General features: G+C 42.9%; 1 protein-coding gene across 2 annotated transcripts in view; it reads left to right on the forward strand.

Annotated features, from left to right (window-relative positions):
• Positions 1-210: 210 nt before the first annotated feature.
• The window catches only part of Nell2 (neural EGFL like 2), a 294,190-nt gene continuing 271,468 nt past the window's right edge, over positions 211-22,932 (forward strand). The window contains exons 1-3 of one of the 2 annotated variants that reach the window (XM_028869297.2): positions 211-464; positions 1,059-1,144; positions 1,546-1,674. In XM_028869297.2, coding sequence (XP_028725130.1) covers positions 1,081-1,144; positions 1,546-1,674 — 193 coding nt within the window. In that variant the 5' untranslated portion in view covers positions 211-464; positions 1,059-1,080. Of the gene's footprint in view, positions 465-611; positions 717-1,058; positions 1,145-1,545; positions 1,675-22,932 lie in introns of those variants that run through there. The other variant, XM_028869298.2, reaches the window with a different exon arrangement.

Raw genomic sequence — 22,932 nt, forward strand, 5'->3', positions numbered from 1 at the left:
ATGCATGCTTTCCTGAGTGTGTAGAATCCCCAGCTCTGCTCCTTGACCCAGGGTACTTGAGTTTGTCAGGGCCTCCAGAGGTTCCGGAGCTGTCCAGCAGCCTCTGGCTCCTGGCTAAGTTCTATGTGCAGTCTGTGCCTGGAGGCTCTCCAGCGCCCCGCCCTGGACAGAGAGCCTCTCAGGCAGGGCTGGCCAAGCTTCCCCGCTCACCACCCATCTCCGCCTGTCTCTTTCCTCTGTCCAGTTTCACCTAGGAGTCCTGCGTGCTTTGGCGGGGTTCCTCTCCCCGCCCGGGAGGGGGTTCCCTGCTTCCGGGGCTGCTGTGCAGCGAGTGTCTGAGTGCGGGCTTCCCTCCTTTGCCCGAGGCGGCCGGGTGCCTTGCCTTTCTTTGCAACCTCGCCTCCTGCGGCTGGGTGGTCCTTTCTCTCTGCCGGGCTTTGGAGACACGCGCCCGATTTCGAGGGGTGAGAGCAAACGCCGCCCATCAACTTGGCACCTGGCATTGAGATCCTAAGATCCCGACCGGAGGCTGCGGTGGCCGGCGGGCAGGCGGGCGAGGGTGGCGGAGGGCGGCTGAGGGACAGCCTGGCTGGACCGGGCTCTGCTTGCGGGAGAGAGGCCGCCCCGCCCTCGCCCGCGCCCCGGCTCGCGCCCCGCCCTCCCGGAGCGGTCTCCGCGGCTCCAGGCTCTCGCCATTGTCTCCGCCTTTCCAACAGGTTCGGGCGCGGGAGCGCGGGCGGGTGCGGGGCGGCCCGGCCCGGCTTTCCGGGGCCGCCTCCCTTCCTCCGCGTGCGCGCCCGGGCCGCGTGGCTCGGCGGGGCGCCGCTCGGTGCAGGTCCCGGCAGGTCCCTGCGAGCCCGACCTGGCTGCGGCCCGCCGCGTGCGGGAGCGATGCGCGCAGAGGCGGCTCCAAGTTCGGCGCGCACCCGGGGGGGCCGCCCCGCTCGGTCTTAGGCGTCTGAGCCCTGGTGGCGACGCCGAGGCGGTCGCAGGAGGGGCCGGCGCGGCTTTCCCGCTTCACTCCCAGCACCTCTTGGTTTTTATCTTTATTTTTAAAGAGGGAGACGATGGACTGAGCCGATGCACGCCATGGAGTCCCGGGTGTTACTGAGAACGTTCTGCGTGATCCTCGGGCTCGGAGCCGGTGAGTAGCCGCCGTGCTGGGCCGGGATGCTCTCCGCCGTGGGGTAGCCGCCCCAAGTCCCTCTGAATGGGGAGCTCTGGAGGGCGCGGGTTTGCATTTGGGTCCCCTCTGTGCTCGTCCTGGGGATAGCGAGACCGGTCACGCCCTTAGGGTCTGTGGCTGAGGGGGAACTTTGCACTGAGAGGGGCTTAAAGTAGGTCAGGGAGATGGGACCCGGCGCTCTGCTATTTTAAGCTTGGCAGCGCGTCCAGGTAAGGCTCTCCGGTTGGAGGAAGGAGTCTCCTCGTGTCAGCACTTCCCAATATTGTCTCCAAGATGCGTTCTTTGCAGCTGTGGAGGCTTGCGTTTTAATGGCCCCTTTTCTTCTTTCTTTCTTTCCTACCCCTTCCCACTCCCACCAGTTTGGGGGCTTGGTGTGGACCCGTCCCTACAGATTGACGTCTTAACAGAGTTAGAACTTGGGGAGTCTACGGCTGGAGTGCGCCAAGTCCCGGGACTGCATAATGGGACGAAAGCCTTCCTCTTCCAAGGTATGGCCCACTACGAAGACCCCTGTTTGGTGGGAGGAGCTGGCCCCTCAGAGGCTCTTGCTAACTTGGCGCTGCACCCCTGTGTCCCAGCTGGGGCAGGGGGTTCCTGTGCGCCCAGGGCGGATCTTTTAAAGTGGGGTGGTTTTTTTCCCCCTCATTTCCCACGCCCTCCTCCTCATTTGGTGCACTTGGCGGTTCTAATGGATAGTGCCTTAATTACCGACTAGAAACTCCAGAGGCAGATGGGTGATTTGGGCGTCTGGGGAACAATAAATTGTAACACAAACGCCTCATTTGGGCAGAACGGATTTGGGAAAGAAACAGGACAGCTCAATCTTGGTTAAGATACTGACCTCCCAAAGTTTCGGCGCTGTGGTGCCCTCTGAGAGGAATTTCTTTACGGTATATTTTACTACATGACACTGTACTTGAAGCAAGATTACCACGGAAGGCTTCCCATTCTGCCTTCTCCTCCAGTGGCAAGGGGAAAGGAATCATACTATTAAAATTATTTTAAAAGCATTTCAATGGAACGTTCACCCAGAAGCACATCCCCTCATCACCATAATTATATGCGTAGGATTTTAAAACTTTTTTTTTTTCTTTTGGAGTGAGTGGACATTGGCTATTCATGAATGCTCATATTTCAAATCATATTTAAATGTACTGTGTAGTCAAAACCAAATTTCAGTTAAAAAACCGACAAAAACAAAAACAAACAAACAAACAAAAAACAACCTGCAAATTGATTGAGCAAAGCTTTTGAAGACTGCTCGGTTTGTGGGAAGGTGTTTAGCTTGAGGGTCTAAAGGGTAGCTGAACGGTCTGTGGAGACCAGACTTTACTCAGTGAAGCCCAGAGGACAGCACAAGAGACAAGGGTTTGGTTTCCTGTGTCCGGAGGATCAAGGCGTCCTCCCCCACCGCACACGGGGTTTTCTTTTGCTATTGGGAGCAATAGCTTCAAAAGGAGCGGTGCCACTTATAATTACCGAAGCGTTGGCTATGCAAAATGCAACCAACCCAGCACAGCTGCCTTCAAGAAACAGACATAGGCTGCAAGTTGGATGGGTCTGTGGTGGCGCTGTTGCCGCACAGAGCCAGCGTGTGTCACCATGGACAGCAGCTCCTCAGCTGCGTGGGGAAAGGGAGAAACTGACATGTGTTGCATTTATTTCAGACGCATTTGTTTTTATAAGAAATTAAGATGTAAGCTCTTTTCTTTTTTAAAAGAAGGATGTCGGTTAAAGTCCTTAAGTAGTGTTTTTTATTGTGACAAGTGTTTATGATATTTTCTTTACTTTCAGACGCTTTGTGGAGGGTGGGGCTCGGATACTGAAAACAATGACCATATGTAGTCAAGGAAATAGAGCTCAATTGTCAGAGAAAATTCAGAGTTGAATATAAATGTAATTAGATGTAGGATTTGGGCTCATATTATGTATTATTTCTCTCTTTGGTTTTTAGTCTCTGCAGAATGGGAACGAAGCTATTTCAGGACTTGATGGGTTGAGTAACTAGGAAGTTTTGCGAACCAAGTTTCTAATCATCAAAACCTATTAGTTGTCCTGCTAACCTCAAAGGTTCTATTAAGTCTTCTGAGGGGCACTGGCTTCCTATGCAGAGTGTCCATCTGTCACAAGTAGGAACATCTAGGAATGTACATTTTATGTGAGACAATTGGCCAACTGCATATTAGAAAACTTGACAGTTTCTAGGCAATAGTCTCAGGGTATCAGTTTCCTTTTCTGGTTAATTAGAAACAATATTTATTTCTATATAAGTAGTCGACTTCTTCAAGGTATACCTCATGTTCAAAAATTACATGGCAAGTGCCCAGTGTTATCTTTGAATTGTCCTCAGTTGGTGGATGCCAATGTTTATTGGTGGGCTTCTTTTGTTTCCTAGGTAATACCAAGCTCAATATTAGAAAGAGCAAATGTTTCACAAATTTAGTTCTTGTTCAAAGATGTGAAATTACATTTCCTGCCACATTGTGAACATCATTTAGTGAATTAATCACTATTTACTTCTTACTGTGTTCTTGTAAGGTGTATGATGTGTATATACACCTTATTGAGCTTTAGTAATTTCCCTTACTATAAGATTTGAATTCTGAAGCCAACAACAAGTGGACCTGTACCTAATTGGTGGTTCTGCATGGCCTTGGAAAGGCCTTTCCTCAGATGCTAGGGGAGCAGCAGGTTTGTTAAGATACCAGCCCTGCCTCATGGTGTTTCACTGGATTACATGAGGTCTAGAGAGACAAAAGCATTCAGACTGTGAGGCATTTTGAGGTTCCATTTATAGTGAATTGAGAATGCTGCCAGTATTTTATATAGCATGTAAAATGTCATTGCAGGAATAGAAACAAATTACAAAGCCTGTGAGATGCTCCCAGATTTCATACAAACTTCATGTACAAGTTTTCTGTGCTAGCAGATACATTCTAAATAAGAAGTGATTTCTGAACAGTCCATTGTTTCTCTGACAGATAACAAAACTACTTTCCTGTTTCTTCATTTTGAAATAAGAAATCTCAAAATACGTTTGCCCCATGACTTTTTCTTAATTAGCATTTTCATGTTTTGCTACTTCATTTTCTCTTTCTGATTTCTGAGATATATGCACTTCAGTGTCTTTGAAACTATAAATGGTTTTTGCAAATTACTGTGAAATATGAATCTATTACTTAACATTTTGTTTTATGCTCATAATTAAAAACCTATGCTTCCAAATCATAACTTTTCGTGGTAACATCAACCATAATATCACAACACTGCTTTGTTGTTGCTGAAATTTGATTCATAGTTGCTTTGAAATTTTAATGAGATTTAAAATGTAAGCATTCATTAATGCATGTGGGCTTTGGGTTCTACCTGTTATAATAATTACTTTATGTGACTAGGCAGTAGTTTGGGTTCTAGTCATTTTTGGCTGTAATCTGACTCATAGCCGAAAGCACACTGATGCTTTTGAAAATGCATTACTGATAATGAAAGACTTGCAGCACAGCATGAGGAGTTCCCACTCTAAGGACTACTGCAGCAGTGCAAAGAGTTCCCCCTTCCTTGCTTCCGAGTCTAGCTAGTATTTTGCCAGATAATGATCACAATAATTTTCTTTTCTCTGCGTCCATGAGAGATCACAGGGAATAAAGCACACTCACCAAGTTAGCACGGGTTTTAGCTCTTTGATCACAACAATTCACCCAGGCTCCTAAAATAGATAATCTCATCTGTTGTCTTATGAGTATGCCTTCTGAAGTGTTTGCGGATTGTATAGTCCCATTAACCCTGAAGGGTAGATAAAAATCAAAACTTTTTTTTTCCTTAGTTGATAATTTAAAAGTGTCCTCGCTACTATTACTTCTTAGAGAACTTTTGCATTTAGATGGAAAAAGCGTTCACAGGTATTTGGTGGTAGGCCAGTGACAACGGTTGGCGACCGCATTAACAAAGATAAGGAGCGATGAGGCCTTGTCTTCAGCGTGGTGATAAGGGAGCATGTTAGCTACACCTCTCATGGCTGTGACCAGACACTGGAAAAAGCCACTCAAAGGAACGATTAGTTTTGGCTCACAATCTGAGGGGGAGGACATGGGGATGAGAACGGCTGTATCTGTGGTACAAGGAGCGTGAGGGGTCAGGCATTGTGTTCAGAGGAAGCAGAGAGAGATGAAGCCCACACAAGTTCACTTTATCCTGTTTTCCTTTTTATTTCGTCCGAGACCATTGTCCCTGGGCCACCCACATTCACAGTGTGTCCTTAGTTAAACCTCATGAGAAACATCCTCAGGGACACAAACAGAGCTGTGTCTCTATCTGTGGTGATCCTAAATCCAGTCAAGTCAACAATGAAGCTTGACCATCATAGTGGGCATCTGTGAGCTTCAGGGTAATGGCTGCGGATGCTCTCTGATAGAGTAAAATAGCATAATGATCAGAGATGGGTTTAGGAACTTGGGATATCCAAGTAGAACATCATAAGTTATGCTACAGGGGTGAGGGTACTTCTCCAATGAATGCTGTGGTGAGCTAAGATCATCCATTGGAATTATTGTTGTACAATTACTATACAGTTAGTGTTAGGCATATAGCAAATCAAGAAGTCAGAGCTTCATAGTGCATTAAAATTAGCTACCAAACAACTATAAAGATAATAACTTAATCATTATTAAGATGAATTATATGAAAAATTGAGAACATAATGGGAGTCTGAATTCTAGTTCAGGGAGGCTCAGGGTTAGGGAGACTCTCTTTGAAGAATCATTTATAATGATAGCATATATATATATATATATATATATATATATATATATATATGAAAAGACCCGAGGCTGTGGGTCTTCAGGGAGGAAGAATAACACAGTCAAAGAGGACATGAACAAATAGCTCAGGCCTAGAGTGAGTACAATGCATTGGACAAAATGGAAACAGTCTAAAGGACTGGAGATATAGAGATTATGGTATGAAGCAGATGTGTAAAGCAGAGACTGGGTTCCATGGTAGAGCATACCAACATAGCATAAATGAAAAGTTAGCAGTGTACAAAGATGTTTTGTGTAGGTGGAATAAGGGTGTCCTAGAGGCATGCATATTCTAACTGTTGGAACCTAAGTGTTTTGTTATGACATGGGAAAGGTAAGGTTGGTCGTGAGCTTACTTTAACGATGCATGAGGGGTTATCTGCATAAGCCTTGTATAGTCAGCAGAGTGCTATAATGTGAGAAAGACTAACCCAGCCACTGCTGCCTTTGAAGATGGAACTACCCCAAAACCAAAACACAGGCGGTCTCCAGGTACTAGAAAAGGCAAAGGAACAGTTACCCTTTGGAGCTGTGAGAGGGAACACAACACTGTTTTTATCTTGATTTTTAGTCCAGTGAAACTTATTTTGGACTTCTGATCTCCTTAATTGTGAAATAATAAATAGAGTAGTAGCTGACAAGTATCATTTTTTTGTGGTGGTTTATCAACAATAAGCAACTGATGTATCTTGTTGCATAAAAGTGGCTGCTTCTGTAAGCAATACCTAAACCTGTGGAAGAAGTTTTGGAATTGGGCTTTGGGCATGGAGAATGTTGAGGATCATGTCAGGGTTTCCATTTTTAGGCTTAATACCAGTCTTAGTACTCTCTCGGGATCTTCGAAATTCTATGTGACCAGTTGTAAATGTTTCCTTTTTCATTTCTGAATTGTTTCTTTTGAATATCTTTTTGCTTACTTCAGCTGAAGTTATGCCAGTGCTGTTTATAGTCACAAAACCTTCCTGGGTCTCTGTTTATTTTATCTTTCTATTCTCTGCTTCCTGCTCAGGTTTATCTATCTACCTGTCTGTCTATCTGTCTGTCTGTCTATTATTTATTGCTCAATCCTTATTGTTTCATTCCTTCTGTTAGCTTTGAGCTTAGTTTGTTATTCTTTTAGTTCATTGAGATTCTGGTCCAGTGAGGGACATTTCTCATGGGTGGCTCCTGTCTCCCTATAGCAGAAAGGAAGAGCATCTCATGCCATGCTCTTTTCAAGCTCTTGTATAACAACATTAATTTTTTCAGTGAGGATGGAGTGCTCATGACTTACTGCTCTCCCAAGGGCCCCCATCAATACGATCACTGTAGGTTTTGCATTCCAGCGGCGTATTTTGAAAAGACACATGTATTCAAGCCATAGCAATACCACTGTGGCTGGGAAAGATTTAATGTGATATGGTATTTGATATGACTTCTGGGTTTCTGACCCTGTCAGACATTGCCTGGTCTCCCAGGCCTGGCTTTGAAATCTCCACTGAAGCTTCGTTATTCTGCAACATTTTGTTCTGCACACTGGAAAAGCAAGTGTCACAGGTGACACTGAGGTCCCCCACTAACTCAAGCAGTAGCAAGCCTGACTCAGGCAACAGCTACAGTGAACCCTGATTGCCTTGATGGCTGAAACACTGTTTCCCTAGGCGACCATGTACAAGGAGGCAATCTCAGACCTCTCTTTTCAAACAAAGTCTTTCAAATAAGTCTGTTTTTTCTCATCACTGAGACTGTGATGGATGGACTTAGTTTTATTCATAAAATGTCTGTAAGCCCTCCCCCCATCTTTCTCGTGTGTCTGTACATGCATGAATATGTGTAAGCATGCTTTTGGAGACAGGGTCTCTGAGTGGCTTGGGGCTCTCCCAATGTGGTCGTCTTGCTGGCCAGTGAATATGAAGGATCTGCCTAACTCTGCTTCCTCAGGGTTGATATTGCAAGCATGTGCCACAGGCCCAGCTTTAGTTATTTATTAATTTATTATTATAATTATTACTATTATTTTAAGACAGGGTTTCTCTGTGTAGCCTTGGCTGTCCTGGAATTTGCTCTGTAGACCAGACTGTCTTCAAACTCACAGAGATCCTCCTGCCTCTGCCTCCCTAGTGCTGGGGTTAAAGGCATGTGCCACCACAGTTTGTCTCTCAGTTTTTTTTTAAAATATGGAGTTCAAAGACTGAAGGCAGGCCCTAATGCTTGTAAAGCAGGCACTTTCTGAGCCTTTCGAAGCCCCCAGACTTTTAAAGACAGAACTACCATCTTTAGCAAACGCCCCTCCTTTGCTGTAGTTTTCCATGTCCTCCTTTTCTGACCAGACTGCATAATTTTCATTTCTTTCTGTTCTGTTTTTTTTGTTGTTGTTGTTTTGTTCGTGGTTTTCACTGTAAATCTGGCTAAAGCAACCAATGATATTTATGAAACTTCCTGAAGATTATGCAGACTTGAAATGTCTTCTTTCAGATGAATTAGTCCTTCACCTTTCAACTCAGCCTTCTACAAAGCCTCAGGGTACGGGCAAAATGTATTCAACTTATTGCCAGAGTGTGACCTAAATGCCTTCCAATCCAGTTTCCTTCTGAACCCTCCTGGACACAGTCTTAACTCCCTGTCAGCATCCTGCTCTAATGAGCTACAGCATCACCCATTAAGTTCCACTGACGGTAATCTAAACATTTTCCAGTTTTTCACACTTTTGCAAATTTCTTTCATAAACCATTTCAAAGTCTTTTGAAAAAAAAAAAAACAACATTGGTTAAATATTGTAGCAGGAAGGACGTACTTGTTTTCTATGTTGATTTCTTTGTTTTTGTGACAAAATACTTGAAATAAAGAAGAAAAATATCAATTTTGTCCCATACCCCTGCCTTTTCTTTCTGTTCATGAAGGGCTAGTTCAGTTGTTTTGGGCTTGAGTTAAGTCAAGACATCCTGGCAATGGAAGCCTGTGGCAGAGGCAGCTGGCCACCAAACAGTGCCCTGGAGGAACAGCTGGGACAAGATGTAACCTTCCAAAGCACACCCACCCTGACCTAATCCCTCTGCGTACTGTCTCTGAAGAATCCATTCGGCTTTAACATCGTCAGTGGCTTAATCCATCTAAGAAATTAGGACCCCTGTGATCCAGTCACATCTTAGACTGCCACCAGCTGGATATCCGTCAGGCCTTCAACATGTGGGTATATGGGTAGACGCTTCATCAGCAAATCATAGCACTGTTTTGATTTTTGGTGAATTGCTTGTATGTTTTTTTTTTTTTTTTTTTTTACAAGGCTTTTGGGGATTACATCTGACTAGAGAGTTTGAGCTTCTTCTCTCTCTCTATATTTATATATTTTCCCATTTTCAGAACGTTTTCTCCAAATAAGTTGTCTTCTTCCTTTTCTGCCAGAGTCTAGCTCTGGATGAGGGCAGGTTCTGAAGTGGATGGATGCAAGAGCAGAAATGGAGGAATCAGACACAGGACACTTCCTAGTTTCATTTTACAAGAGATGGACAGAGAGGAAGCACATATTGGTATGGCTTGTCCTACTCTGACAACCTGTATCTCTCACAGGCTTTATTTATACACAAAATCATTTCCTCATGGCCTTTAATCATTGATTACATAGTCTTTTCATGGTACATACATTTTTTAAAGTCTTCCGTGATTACATAAGCTATCAAAGTAAAAGAAATAAAAAGAGCAAACAGCAAATTTCATGAGAACTAAAATCTAACATTATGATAAAATCAATTCTTTTAACTCAATAGCTTTTCCCTTAAAATTGGTGTCATAAAGCCTTGTGGTTACAGAAAAACTAGACAGGATGTCTCTATTAAGTTTGACTAAGGTAATAGATCAGAAGTTATTTCCTACTATCAGTTAGTCCATTAATCTACTGTAATGAATATCTGATCTTTCTACAGGAATCTAATGCCTTAGTCCCTGGTTTAGGTTCTTCCTTTTATATCTGACATACCATCACCCATCTTTCCCTTGACTTCTGAAATACCATCTTCTGCTCTTTATTCTTACTACACTCAGAGAAGTCCTGATCTGACAAGTCTGCTCAGGAAGCCAGGCAGTTCACTGAGCCAGAATGTTTCTCTTTGTGTCTCTGACATAAACTGTTTCAATGTGGTCTCTATCTTTATTACAATCCTACAAAGAGTCAAAGAACATCAAGATTCCCCAAACTGCTTACTTTGTCTTCAGGAGGGCACCAAGGCCTGTCGATAATTTTATAATAAAATTTTTTTCCTTGTCCATACTAGTTCTGTGTTCCTGGGCAAGGGATGAAAACCTAATAATTCAGCTATAGTTTGCCAGCTTCTAAAATTTCCATGACTTTTTCATCTTAAATGATTTGTTTCAGATCTTATGTCTCATGTTTATGAATACCACTTAAGTAATAAGTTCTATAGAAGACTCAATTTCTACCAGCAGTGGAGGAGTGTTCCCTTTGCTTCACATCCTCTCCAACATTGGTTGTCATTGGTGTTTTTGATTGTAGCCATTCTAACAGGTGTAAGGTGGTATCTTAGAGTCGTTTTGATTTGCATTTCTCTGATGATTAAGGATGTTGAGCATTTCTTTAAATGTCTTTCAGCCATTTGTAGTTCTTGTTTTGTGAATTCTCTGTTTAGCTCTTTAGCCCATTTTTTAATTGGACTGTTCAGCACTTTGATGTCTAGTTTCTTAAGTTCTTTATATATTGCAAAGATCAATCCTCTGTCAGATGTGGGGTTGGTGAAAATCTTTTCCCATTCTGTTGGCTGTCTTTTTGTATTATTGACTGTGTCTTTTGCCCTGCAAAAGCTTCTCAGTTTCGAGAGGTCCCATTTATTAATTGTTGTGCTCAGGGTCTGTGCTGTTGATGTTTTATTTAGGAAATGGTCTCCGGTGCCAATGCGTTCAAGAGTGCTTCCTATTTTCTTTTCTATTAAGTTTAGTGTAACTGGATTTATGTTTAGGTCTTTGATCCACTTGGACTTGAGTTTTGTGCATGGTGACAGATATGGATCTATTTGTAATCTTTTACATATTGACATCCAGTTATGCCAGCACCATTTGTTGAAGATACTTTCTTCCTTCCATTGTATAGTTTTGGCTCCTTTGTCAAAAATCAGGTGTTCATATGTGCATGGATTAATGTCAGGGTCTTCAATTTGATTCCATTGGTCTGTATGTCAGTTTTTATACCAGTACCAAGCTGTTTTTATTACTATAGCTCTATAGTAGAGTTTGAGGTCAGGAATGGTGATGCCTCCAAGGGTTGCTTTATCGTATAGGATTCTTTTAGCTATCCTGGGTCTTTTGTTTTTCCATATAAAGTTGAGTATTTTTCTTTCCAAGTCTGTGAAGAATTGTGTTGGGATTTTGATGGGGATTGCATTGAATCTGTAGATTGCTTTTGGTAAGATTGCCATTTTTACTATGCTAATCCTACCTATCCATGAGCATGGGAGATCCTTCCATTTTCTGATATCTTCTTCAATTTCTTTCTTTAGAGATTTAAAATTCTTATTAAAAAGGTCCTTCACTTGTTTAGTTAGTATTATCCCAAGGTATTTTATATTATTTGTGGCTATTGTAAAGGGTGATATTTCTCTGACTTCTTTCTCAGCCCTTTGATCATTTGTGTATAGGAGGGCTACTGATTTTTTTGAGTTGATCTTGTATCCTGCCACTTTACTGAAGGAGTTTATCAGCTGTAGAAGTTCCCTTGTAGAGTTTTTGGGGTCACTTATGTATACTATCATATCATCTGCAAATAGTGAAAGTTTGACTTCTTCCTTGCCAATTTGTATTCCTTTGATCTCCTTTTGTTGTCTTATTGCTCTAACTAGAACTTCTAGTACTATATTGAATAAATATGGGGAGAGTGGACAGCCTTGTCTTGTTCCTGAATTTAGTGGTATCGCTTTGAGTTTCTCTCCGTTTAATTTGATGTTTGCTATTGGCTTGCTATAAATTGCTTTTATTATGTTTAGAAATGTTCCTTGTATTCCTGATCTTTCTAAGACCTTTATCATGAAGGGGTGTTGGATTTTGTCAAAGGCTTTTTCAGCATCTAAGGAGATGATCATGTGGTTTTTTTCTTTCAGTTTGTTTATATGGTGTATTACATTGACTGATTTTCGTATGTTGAACCATCCTTGCATCCCTGGGATGAATCCTACTTGGTCGTGATGGATGATTGTTTTTAATGTATTCTTGGATTCGGTTTGCCAATATTTTGTTGAGTATTTTTGCATCAATGTTCATGAGGGAGATTGGTCTGTAGTTCTCTTTCTTTGTTGCAACTTTATGTGGTTTGGGTATCAGGGTAATTGTAGCCTCATAAAAAGAGTTTGGTAGTGTTCCTTCTGTTTCTATTGTGTGGAACACTTTGAAGAGTATTGGTATAAGTTCTTCTTTGAAAGTCTGGTAGAATTCTGCACTGAAACCATCTGGTCCTGGGATTTTTTTGGTTGGGAGACTTTTGATGACTGTTTCTATTTTTTTAGGGGTTATTGGTATATTTAAATGGTTTATCTGGTCTTGATTTAATTTTGGTATGTGGTATTTATCTAGAAAATTGTCCATTTCTTCATAGTTTTCCATTTTTGTGGAGTACAGGTTTTTGAAGTATGATCTGATGATTCTCTGGATTTCCTCGTTGTCTGTTGTTATGTCTCCCTTTTAATTTCTGATTTTGTGAATTTGGGTGCTCTCTCTTTGCCTTTTGGTTAATTTGGCTAGGGGTTTGTCTATCTTGTTGATTTTTTTCAAAGAACCAACTCTTTGTTTCATTGATTTTTTGTATTGTTCTCTTGTTTTCTATTTCGTTGATTTCAGCCCTCAATTTGATTATTTCCTGGCGTCTATTTCTCCTGGGTGAGTTTGTTTCTTTTTGTTCTAGAACTTTCAGTTGTGCTGTTAATTCATTGGTATGGGATTGCTCCATCTTCTTTATGTGTGCATTTAGAGCTATGAATTTTTCTCTTAGCACTGCTTTCATAGTGTCCCATAAGTTTGGGTATGTTGTACTTTCATTTTCATTGAATTCTAGGAAATCTTTTATTTCTTTCTTTATTTCTTCCTTGACCCATTGATGTTTCAGGTGGGCATTATTCAGTTTCCATGAGTTTGTGGGTTTTCTATAATTTTTGTTGTTGTTGAGGTCTAACTTTAAGGCATAGTGGTCTGATAAGATACAGGAAGTTATTCCATTTTTTTTGTATCTGTTGAGATTTGTTTTGTGTCCAAGCATGTGGTCAATTTTTGAGAAGGTTCCATGGGGTGCTGAGAAGAAGGTATATTCTTTTGTGTTAGGATGGAATATTCTGTAGATATCTATTAGGTCCATTTGAGTCATAACGTCTGTTAGGTTCTTTATTTCTTTGTTAAGTTTCAGTCTGGTAGATCTATCTTTTGGTGAGAGTGGTGTATTAAAATCTCCCACTACTAATGTGTGGGGTTTGATGTGCGTTTTAAACTTTAGTAGTGTTTCTTTTATGAATGTGGGTGCTTTTGTATTTGGAGCATAAATGTTTAGAATCGAGACTTCATCTTGGTGGATTTTTCCCGTGATAAATATGTAATGTCCACCCTGATCTCTTTTGATTGATTTTAGTTTGAAGTCTATTTTATTAGATATTAGGATAGCTACACCAGCTTGTTTCTTAGGTCCATTTGCTTGGAAGGTCTTTTCCCAGCCCTTTACTCAGAGGTAGTGTCTGTCTTTGAAGTTAAGGTGTGTTTCTTGTATGCAGCAGATGGATGGGTCCTGTTTTCTTATCCATTCTGTTAGCCTGTGTCTTTTTATAGGTGAGTTGAGACCATTGATATTGATGGATATTAATGACCAGTGTTGTTAATTCCTATTATTTTTTGTGGTTGTGTTGTGTTGTCCTTCTTTGGTGTATGTTGGTGTGGGATTATCTATTGCTTGATTTTTCATGGATGTGTTTAGCTTCTTTGGGTTGAATTTTCCCTTCTAGTGCTTTCTGTAGGGCTGGGTTTGTGGACAGGTATTGATTAAATCTGGTTTTATCCTGGAATATTTTGTTTACTCCACCTATGGTGATTGAGAGTTTTGCTGGGTATAATAGTCTGGGTTGGCATCCATGGTCTCTTAGTGTCTGCATGAGATTTGTCCATGATCTTCTAGCTTTCATAGTCTCTATTGAGTAGTCTGGTGTTATTCTGATGGGTTTGCCTTTATATGTTACTTGGTCTTTTTCCTTTGCGGCTCTTAATATTTTTTCTTTGTTCTGTGTGTTTAGTGTTTTGATTATTATGTGGCGAGGGGACTTTTTTTTTGGATCCAGCCTATTCGGTGTTCTGTAAGCTTCTTATATCTTCATATGTATTTCTTTCTTTAGGTTAGGAAAGTTTTCTTCTATGATTTTGTTGAATATATTTTCTGTGCCTTTGAGTTGGTATTCTTCTCTTTCTTCTATCCCTATTATTCTTAGGTTTGGTCTTTTCATGGTGTCCCAAATTTCCTGGATGTTTTGTGTTATGACTTTTTTGTCTTTAGTGTTTTCTTTGACTGACGAATCTATTTTCTCTATCATGTCTTCAGTGTCAGAGATTCTCTGTTCCATCTCTTGCAATTGGTTGGTTATGCTTGTTTCTGTAGTTCCTGTTTGTTTAGTCAGGGTTTCTATTTCCAGCATTCCCTCAGCATGTGTTTTCTTTATTGTCTCAAATTCATTTTTCAGATCTTGGAGTGTTTCTTTCATCTGTTTAATTGCTTTTTCTTGGCTTGATTTGATTTCTTCCCATTTTTTGTTCGTTTTTTCTTCCATTTCTTTAAGGGAGTTTTTTTATTTCCTCTTTAATGGAGTTTTTCATTTCCTCTTTAAGGGAAGTTTTTATTTCCTCTTTAAGGGAGTTTTTCATTTCCTCTTTAAGGAAAGTTTTTATTTCCTCTTTGAGGGAATGTTTTATTTCTTCTTTAAAGGCCTCTACATCTTCTTAAAGTCATTTTTAGGGTTGATTTCTTCTGTTTCTTCTGTCATGGTATGTTTAGGTCTTACAGGTGTAGAATCACTAGGTTCTGATGTTGCCATATAGGTCTTTATGTTGTTGCCTGTATTTTTGCACTGGCGTCTACTCATCTCTTCTTCTGTGCGGTGCAGGTGGTGTCTGTGTGTGAGAGTGCCTCTCTCGTTCTAATTTTTAGTCTTGGTTTAGTAGGGGTTCTTGGTTAAATTGGTGCGATTGGGCTATTTCTTCAGGGGCAGCTGATTTCAGTCGGTGAATTATATACTTATGATTCTGGTGATCTGGTTTGGTGGCTGGGTAGCGCCTTCTTCTGTGTTCCCAGGTCACATTTTGTTCATTTGTCAACTCCTCAGCTGATCTTGTTTCTTCAGACTTCAAACTGTAGGCATCTGGATCCTCTCCCAGATGGGTTTCAGCTGAGCAGGGTAGTCTCACCAACACCTCCAAGTTGTTGGGTTTCGCAGGATCAGCAGCTGGGCTCTGGGTTGTCCTCAGACGGAGTGTTCAGATTCATTCTGGTTCCGACCCACGGAGATGGCTTCTTCCCCTGGTGTTAGGGTTAGGGGCGTCCCTGTTCAAAGCTGCGTCTGCTTGCCTCCATCCCTGTGCCTGTCTACTTCTGCGGTCCGCCGCCGGGCCTGTATGTCCCTGTCAGCTGCTGCTGAGTCTGTCTGCTTCTGCGGGCCGCCACCAGGCCTGTATGTCTCTGCCGGCTGCCGCTGGGCCTGTATGTCCCTGTCGGCCGCTGCTGCCAGGCCCGTCTACTTCTGCGGGCCGCCGCCTCAGGCCTACCTGCGTCTGCTTGTCTTCGCCGCCTGGCCCGTCTACTTTGTCTACCTCCGTGGGCCGCTGCCACAGGCCTACCTGCGTCTGCTTGTCTCCGCTGCAGGGCCCGTCTACCTCTGCAGGCTGCCGCTGGGCCTGTATATCTCTGCTGGCTGCCGCAGGGCCTGAATGTCCCTTTTGGCCGCCGCTGCCGGGCCCGTCTACCTCTACGGGTTGCCTCCACGGGCCTACCTGTGTCTGCTTGTCTCTGCCGCAGGGCCGGCTACCTCTGCGGACCGCCGCTGGGCCTGAATGTCTCTGCCGGCTGTAGCCGGGCCTGAATCTCTTATTTTTATAATAAGAATATTATTCTCTCCTTGGTTTTCCATGTTTCTGTCTGTGCATCTGAAGAAGTAGGGACTTATTCTCATCTCTGTAGATTTTCTTTGTATGAGGAGCTCTACATCGATCAGAAAATACGAAGATTCTGGGCAGGCCATTTGTTGTTCTGTCTGTGTGTGTGTGTGTGTGTGTGTGTGTGTGTGTGTGTGTTATTCACGCTAGAGTTCTTGGTAATGCTGTACCACAATGTAAGTAGTCGGAAATCTCTCTTAGACCCACTAGTGTGGATCTAAGTTGGTTGAATATATAGGGAGGATCAGGATTCTGTGCTGATAAGGGTGGCCTTGAGCCTCAGTCCACAGAGAATATTGGATATTGATTTGGGACTTTTGTCTCTTTGTGGGGAGGCTGGGCCTGAGAGAACCAGCCAAAAACTAAGGTTGTATGCTGTATGATTGCTTCATATTGGGGTGGAACTGATGTTCAGGGCAATGGAAGCCAGCCCAGTACTTTTAGGGGGCTGGGGCTGATAGCAGCATGGATGGCCAGGCTTGCAGCCTGAGTTTGTGAGTGCCTACATAGATTGCTTTGGATTCTAGGTTTATCATAAAGATACGCAGGCCTGAAGACCAAGTATGTCTGACCAATCTGAGCCTGGAGTTGTGTGCTCTGGTCTGGTAACAGGATAGTCTCAGATGATTTGTAAATACTAGACTAGGTCCTGGGCCATGGAGGTTAGCTCAGTGTTGGCCTGTTTTCACCAGGATAGGCCTGTTTATGGTATGTGTTGCAGCGCTGGTCCCCATTTCCCTTTCTTCTAAGTGAGGACAGATTCTCCAGGTTATGGTGGCCAAGGTTGGGGTATGTGATAGGAACATAAAACCACCCCTCCTTTCTTTTTCAGTATGTCTTCTAACATTTCTGTACTGTATTTGGTAATCTGGCATCTGCTTCCCCTAGCATCTCAGATGGTATGTTCACATGTGATCAGTGTCCAAATTGGCATTCTTTCTCCATACCATGAATAGCACTTTTGAGTCTTGGCCCACCATCTGGCTGATAGGTTGTTCCTGGGACTTTTGAATGGATTTGATTTATATGATATCAATATATCATATTGGAAAGATGGCAGGAAAGATAGCTCAGTGGTTAAGAGCACTGACTACTCTGCCAGAGGACCTGGGTTCAATTCCCAGCCTCCATAAAGCTTCTAACCATCTATAACTCCAATTTCAGGGAATATGATGCTTTCTTCTGGATTCCTGGTATACTGCACGCACATCATGCACAGACATATATGCAGGCAAAACACTCAATACACATAAAATACAAATTAATACATCTCAAAAAATTAAAGTTAGATGACATTTTTTAATGATTTATTTGGTGCCCTAGTAGGATAAGATTTGGGGTATTTTTGGTAATGGTGTGGACATGTTTTCTTATCATTTTGATGTAGATCTCCAACAGTCAGGAGACAGTGTGGTAGGTTGAATGATAATTCTCCAACTGTCCACACACTAACTCTCAGCACCTGTGGATGTCATGTTATATAGCAAAGGGAATTTAAATTTGAATATAGAATATAGGTAGTCAGCTAGCTTTAAAATAAGAGGGTTATTCTTATATTAACATTGTCTGGCCAGACTGGGCAATCAAAGATTTTATCCTGGAAGAGGGAGATATTTGAATCACTGTCAATGTGACACATGGTAGGACTTGCTTGTCCTTGCTGACATTGAGGGTGGGAGCAGACATGAGCCAGGGAATGTGGACAGCCTCTGTAAGCTGCACAAAGGAAGAAAACAAAGTTTTCCCGAATGCAAGAGGAACACATCCCATTGACACCCTTGGCTTCACTTCCTCAAGCCCAGTTGAACTTCTGATGCCTGAACCATGAGGTAGTACACTTGTGTGTTTTGGCCTCTATGCTTGGGGTGATTTGTCACAGAAGGAGTAGAGAAACAGCAACTGAGGATTCATGTATAATTGAATTAAACTTTCTTTTGAGCCCTCAACCAACTCCCACAAGTATGTCTGTATGGTGGTGGGAAACTTGGTCTTGAACTTGACAGTTAAAATTATGTTAATCGTTCTTCAGAATAAATACTGTAATGGATTCTCTCCAGGATTTAACCATGTGCTAATTCTGAGAACAAACATTAAAACTGAGTATCACTGAAAGAAATATGCCATTCCTTCTCCAAAAGTTAATTCAGGAGGCACAGTTAGAAGGGGAAAAGAAAGAAGGCATGGATATTTTGGTAATGGGCTAGACTTAGCATACTCCTGGGCACTCAATGAGGATGATATTCTTGACAAGAGCAGCTACAAGGGCCTGGAGCCCTGATGGGCACTGCCTTGGTTTGACTCGGAGCACCTGTAGCCATTTGGGAGGGCAGTGGATAGTGCATGTCGTGATCAAAGTGTCACATGCCTGATGGCTGAGATGATGAGTTACTGCCTTCCTTTGGCTTTATTTCACCCACTCATTCTCTCCATGCTGGTTAAAGACCACATTCTTTCAGGCAGCTGTCCTTTCTTCTATTTCTGCTGCTCTCTGTCTCTGACTCAATACTGACTAACGTGCTAATGATGGCTCAGGTAGCACACATTAAACCTTTGCGGCTGTGACACGCCTCTTGATTTACTTCCACTTAGCAAATATTTCTTGCTCTGATTCTAATTTAAGGGACTGTAGGGGAAGAAAAGAGCAGAAAACAGCTCCTTCCTATCCCTTTTGGCCCACCGAAGAGAGCTGGACTCTTGGGCATGAACACTCCAAGCTGTTCTTTCCGGTACCTCTGCTAACGGTTCATGGAGGAGAAGTGCCTTTTTCTACAAAGGGGAGATATGGAATGATGGCCGAAAACCATACTCAGCTGGTCTTGACAAAGGAAAGAAATGGTAGCATTACTTCCAAGTCAGTGTTCAGATGCAGTAGCATTGGGACTTAGGCTCTAGAGCTGGGGGCGTTTTGGGGTCGTCTTCGTTCTTTATCAACTAGTTGTATGAACTTGATCATATTATGGAGGCTGAGGCAGATGGTTCATAAGTTTGAGGCTATCCTAGGCAGCTTAATGAGACCTTGTGTCAAGGTGAAGCCTTGCAAGAGATCCTTCCAGCAGGGGGTGTGCAGATGCACTGGGGGTGCATCTGTCTTTTCAGTGAAACATTTCATTACCTCACAGAAGGACCAAGGTCTAATGCTCAACACCAGATGAGGGCTTTATGTAAATTACAGCCAGAAGGAATAACACATACCAAAGAACACAAGATGGAAACAGTTTCCACAAGAGTTACGGCAGGATAAACTAGACATACTCACATGTTTGTAAGGACTAATTACTAGGACAGAAAGCAGAATAAGGTTCCAATGATCTCCCCCAAAGAAGCTTCTTTCAATCCAGAATATTGAGTGTAAGCATATAATGGGCCAGGGAGGCTGTATTATATGGGTTTCCCTATGGCTATAATAAAGAGCAGGACCAAAAGCAACCTCGGGGAGAAAGGGTTTGTTTGCCTTACACATCCCCATCACAGTCCATCATTGAGGGAAGTCAGAGAAGGAACTCAACCCGGAGCAGAGGCAGGAACCTGCAGGAAGGAATTGAAGCAGAGGCCACAGAAGGAAGCTACTTACTGGCTTCTTTTCGTGGCCTTCTCAGGTTGCTTTCTTTTCTAGTGTAGCATGAATCTTAACAGGTCTTATTAATAAAACAAACCCGGAGCCAAGTATTGGGGTGAACACTGGAAGATCAGAGAGACAGAACAGGCCACAGCTTCCAGACCTCACCAGTTCCTTTGCTGATCCTGTTTCCTTTGACTGGAAGCCTCTCAGTCCTCATCCAGAATGAATCTCAGCTGAACTGTGCTGCTCAAAGCCTAAAAGCTTAACCAGTCAAATGCTTAACCAGGCCAAATACTTCTAATTCCTGGTCCTCACGCCTTATATACCTTTCTGCCTTCTACCATCACTCCCTGGGATTAAAGGCATGAGTCACTGTGCTTGGCTGTATCCTTGAACACATGGATTTCTGCCTCTGGAATGCTAGGATTAAAGGCGTGTGCTACCATTGCCTATCCTAAGTATCTCGTGGCTTTTCTGTTCTCTGACCCCAGATGAGTTTATTAGGGTACACAATATTTTGGGGAACACATACCACCACACCCTAGGAACCCACTTACCCGAGGGTGGTACCTTCCACAGTGGGCCAAGCCTTTTAACATCAATCATTAAACAAGAATTCCCCCAACCCAAGACTTGCATACAAGCCAATCTGATGGAGACATTTTTCTTTCACTTGAGGTTCCTGTTCTGCAGACATGTGGATATGGGTAGAAGGGATAAGGGCAGGTTGGGATAGAGAGGAGTGTATTATGTCCTCACACATGCCTGTTCCAGAAGGGAGGCAGCACAGAGAAAGGCTCTGTAGCTCCTTTCTGGAGTCACCTTAACTTCTCAAGCACAGTCAAATTGATCTAAGGTTTTTAGTCCTGTATTGTGGAGAGAATTGTTAAGCATTCAGAAAACAAGTGAAAGCCCCTTTTACCCAGTTGGGCTGGGATGGCCTCCGTAGTTGCTATGGATTTGCTGTGTTTGGTTTGCTATGGATTTGGATATATCAGAGAGGGTCCTCTAAAGAAATGGAACTGTCAGAATGAGGTGGATTTATGAGATTGGCTTCCGTGACATGACCTGGGTAGTTCAGCATTGACTATCGGCCACTGGAGATGCTGAGAATCTGGTAGTTGTTAGTCCTTCAGTCTACTCCAGCAGTCTCAATCTGGCACTGAAGGCCTTGGGGATTCCCAGAGAGTGGCTGGTCTTCAATCTACATTGGAATCCCAGAGAAGATGGGTTCTATTATCAGCAAAGGGATGAGGCAGCAACCAGACAGTTGAACTTGGTATTGAGAGTGAGGTCAAGCAGGCAAAAAGCTGTTTCCTTCATCCCTGTCCTTCTCTCTGGGCTGCCACCAGAAGGTGCTGTACACATTTAAGGTGGGTCTTCCTGCTTCAGATAATCTGATCATGGAAACTCCCTCACAGTAGTACACAGCAGCTTGCATTTTGGTTGATTCCAGATGCAGTCAAGTTGACAGCCAAGATTCGTTGTCACGTGACATGGTCATAGGCAGATAAGACTTTAGGGAACCTGGAGTGGTGGTTCAGAAGCCAGTATAATTTTGACGCAGCAATTGAGGTAATGGTTTTGACCCTTTTCTTTCTTTCTTTCTTTCCTTCTTTCCTTCTTTCTTTCTTTCTTTCTTTCTTTCTTTCTTTCTTTCTTTCTTTCTTTCTTTCTTTCTTTCTTTCTTTCTTTCCTTCCTTCCTTCTTTCTTTCTTTCTTTTTGATCATCCTCTCTTGAACACCCCTACCCTTCTTCCCTACCCCCATCTCTCCTTCTGTGTGAGAGCTGTAGGAGTATGTGTACACAGATGTGCTTGCCTGGGCTTGTGCCTGTGGTGGTCAGAGGTGGACTCAGGGTATCTTTCTCGACATCCCTTCCCCATGGTGTTTGAGACATGGACTCTCATGGAACTTAGAGCTTGCCATTCCAGCTGGATGGTGGCCTAGCAATCCTTCAGTGTCTTCCTGTCGCCGAGCCTCTAGCACTGTGGCCACAGGCATGTACCTCCACGACCAGCTTTGATGTGGATGCTAGGGATCAAACTGAGATGCTCGTACTTATGCAGCAATCTCTTTACCCACGGAGCCACCCCCTTCCCTCTTGCTACCCCTTGTCCCTATCCCACTGCCATCTCCCCCATGGTTGGTGGCTGCCTCCTCCTAACGGCCTTCCTTGCTTATTTCCTTGATCCCCTGAAGCCTGCTCTCAACATGGTTGCTCAAGTGATTCTTGTGAGCATCCAAAAAGCTCTGCCCTTCTGAATCTTGCATCCTAGCAGAGAGATAGGCAACACATATACATACCACAACCTTGCCGCTGATTTACCGCAAACCTTTATTGGTTCCCTATTTGACTCAAGAGGAAAGACTAAGTTATTATTATGTCTATAGAGTCCCATGTAAGCACTCCCACTTTCTAGACAGTTTGTTTCTCTATCCCTTGTTCAGTTTTTTGCCAGGTCTCCTCGTTGTTCCACAAATAGCTCCTCCTCAAGGGCCTGCACTGGCTATTGGTTCTCCTGTTATCTATTGCCTCCAGATATCTGCATGCTTTTCCTTTTGCCCATTCCTTTTGCTTTCTCAAGGAAAGACTTTCTAACAGAGGCCTAATCTGACCATCCAGTGAAAATACAATAAGTCTTCCATTCTACAAGTGTTCTGGACTCTGATCTCTTACATTATCACCTGACATACATTGCTATAAGTCATTCACCATTTTAACAGTTTGTTGTTGGCCAGCTCTATCAGAAAGCTCCAAAATGATAGAGATTTTTGTGTTTTAATCATGATGATGTATCCAAGAGCCTAGCATTAAATGAGAACTCCACACCCACTTAAGAAAGGAATATGTTGTCTTGGTTTTGATATCTTAGGGTTTGGGAGTCTGCCTTGCTCCTTCTTCTGACCCTTTAGTCTACAGAATATATGCAATGTACTCAGTGACCATTTAGAGACCTAACACTGTGACGTTAAGTGAGTCCATGGTAAATCCATCTTTGGTAGAATGTTATAATGTTTGTATTTATGTGACTTCAAAAGAGTCTGAAGAACCCTTCACCACATCAGTGTTCTGCTCTGTAGTCATAAGGAAAGCTGGGAGTTGAGAGGCCTGGGGCACATGATGCTCCGGAAAACTCTGAGAGGCCTCTCTCGGCAATGTTGTAGGAGGCAGTGTGTTGGAGATCTTAGGCTTACTGAATGCTTTTTGAAAATGGGAGTTCAAACTTTCAGTTTGAAGA

This window comes from Peromyscus leucopus, chromosome 20 (genome assembly GCF_004664715.2).
Source record: "Peromyscus leucopus breed LL Stock chromosome 20, UCI_PerLeu_2.1, whole genome shotgun sequence".
In the NCBI taxonomy this organism is placed as follows: Eukaryota; Metazoa; Chordata; class Mammalia; order Rodentia; family Cricetidae; genus Peromyscus; species Peromyscus leucopus.